Source organism: Carlito syrichta, unplaced genomic scaffold (genome assembly GCF_000164805.1).
Source record: "Carlito syrichta isolate Samal-C Ts95f unplaced genomic scaffold, Tarsius_syrichta-2.0.1 Scaffold143305, whole genome shotgun sequence".
Taxonomy (NCBI): Eukaryota; Metazoa; Chordata; class Mammalia; order Primates; family Tarsiidae; genus Carlito; species Carlito syrichta.
The window spans coordinates 54,277-54,982 of record NW_007087401.1 but is presented as its reverse complement, the minus strand read 5'-3'; the positions used below and the strand labels follow the sequence as shown (position 1 = coordinate 54,982).

Sequence of the window (706 nt, the reverse complement as noted above, 5' to 3'; positions counted from 1 at the left end):
CGTCAGCCACCGGGACCAGCTGTTTATTTGCATTTATTACAAACAAATCTATGAGGTATGTTCAAACAATATGACCCCTACCCTTTTCGTAAAGCTGAAGAAACAGAATTGGACTCAGAGAGGTGAAATACATCGGCTGAGGACAGGCACCGCCAGCCGCAGAGGCAGACGTGAACTCCGGAGCTATTGGGTATCTGTACGGGGCATGGTCTCCCAAATACTCTTCTCACTGTCTGGGTGGGAAGAGCTCTTGTATGTGGAGTCGTGGGACTTGAGTTCAGCCCTCTGCCGCTCTCTGTCCTATCTGTATGATTGTGTAAGCGTTACCGTCTCTGGGAATCTCTGTAAACCAAGATTACACGGGATAAAGTGCTTGATGCTGGGAAGTTGTGGCTCGCTTGAGACAAAAGGGTCAGGGAAAGTGCCCTGCGCCAGATAGTCGAGAATATTCGTAAATCTGGTAGGACTTTAGCCAGGAGCCTGCTTGTGGAATGGACATCGTCTGCCCCCGTGGTTAGGAGGATGGCATTTTCTCTATTTTGCAGAGAAGGCAGCTGCAGCCCCTGGAAGGCCTTGTCCCGCTAGCTGGGTTCTCTGCAAGAACCTCCTCGCCCGCGGCCCAGCCCAGACCGGAGGCGCCAGCAGAGGGCGCTGCCGGGCCATGGCCGAGGAGCGACCCGGGACCTGGTTCGGCTTCGGTTTCTGC

The 706-nt window shown here is 54.1% G+C and overlaps 1 protein-coding gene across 1 annotated transcript in view; it reads left to right on the top strand.

The window, feature by feature from the left end:
• Positions 1–661: 661 nt before the first annotated feature.
• Positions 662–706, top strand: part of RCCD1 (RCC1 domain containing 1) — a 6,169-nt gene continuing 6,124 nt past the window's right edge. Inside the window, exon 1 of the mRNA XM_008050234.2 lies at positions 662–706. Coding sequence (XP_008048425.1) covers positions 662–706 — 45 coding nt within the window.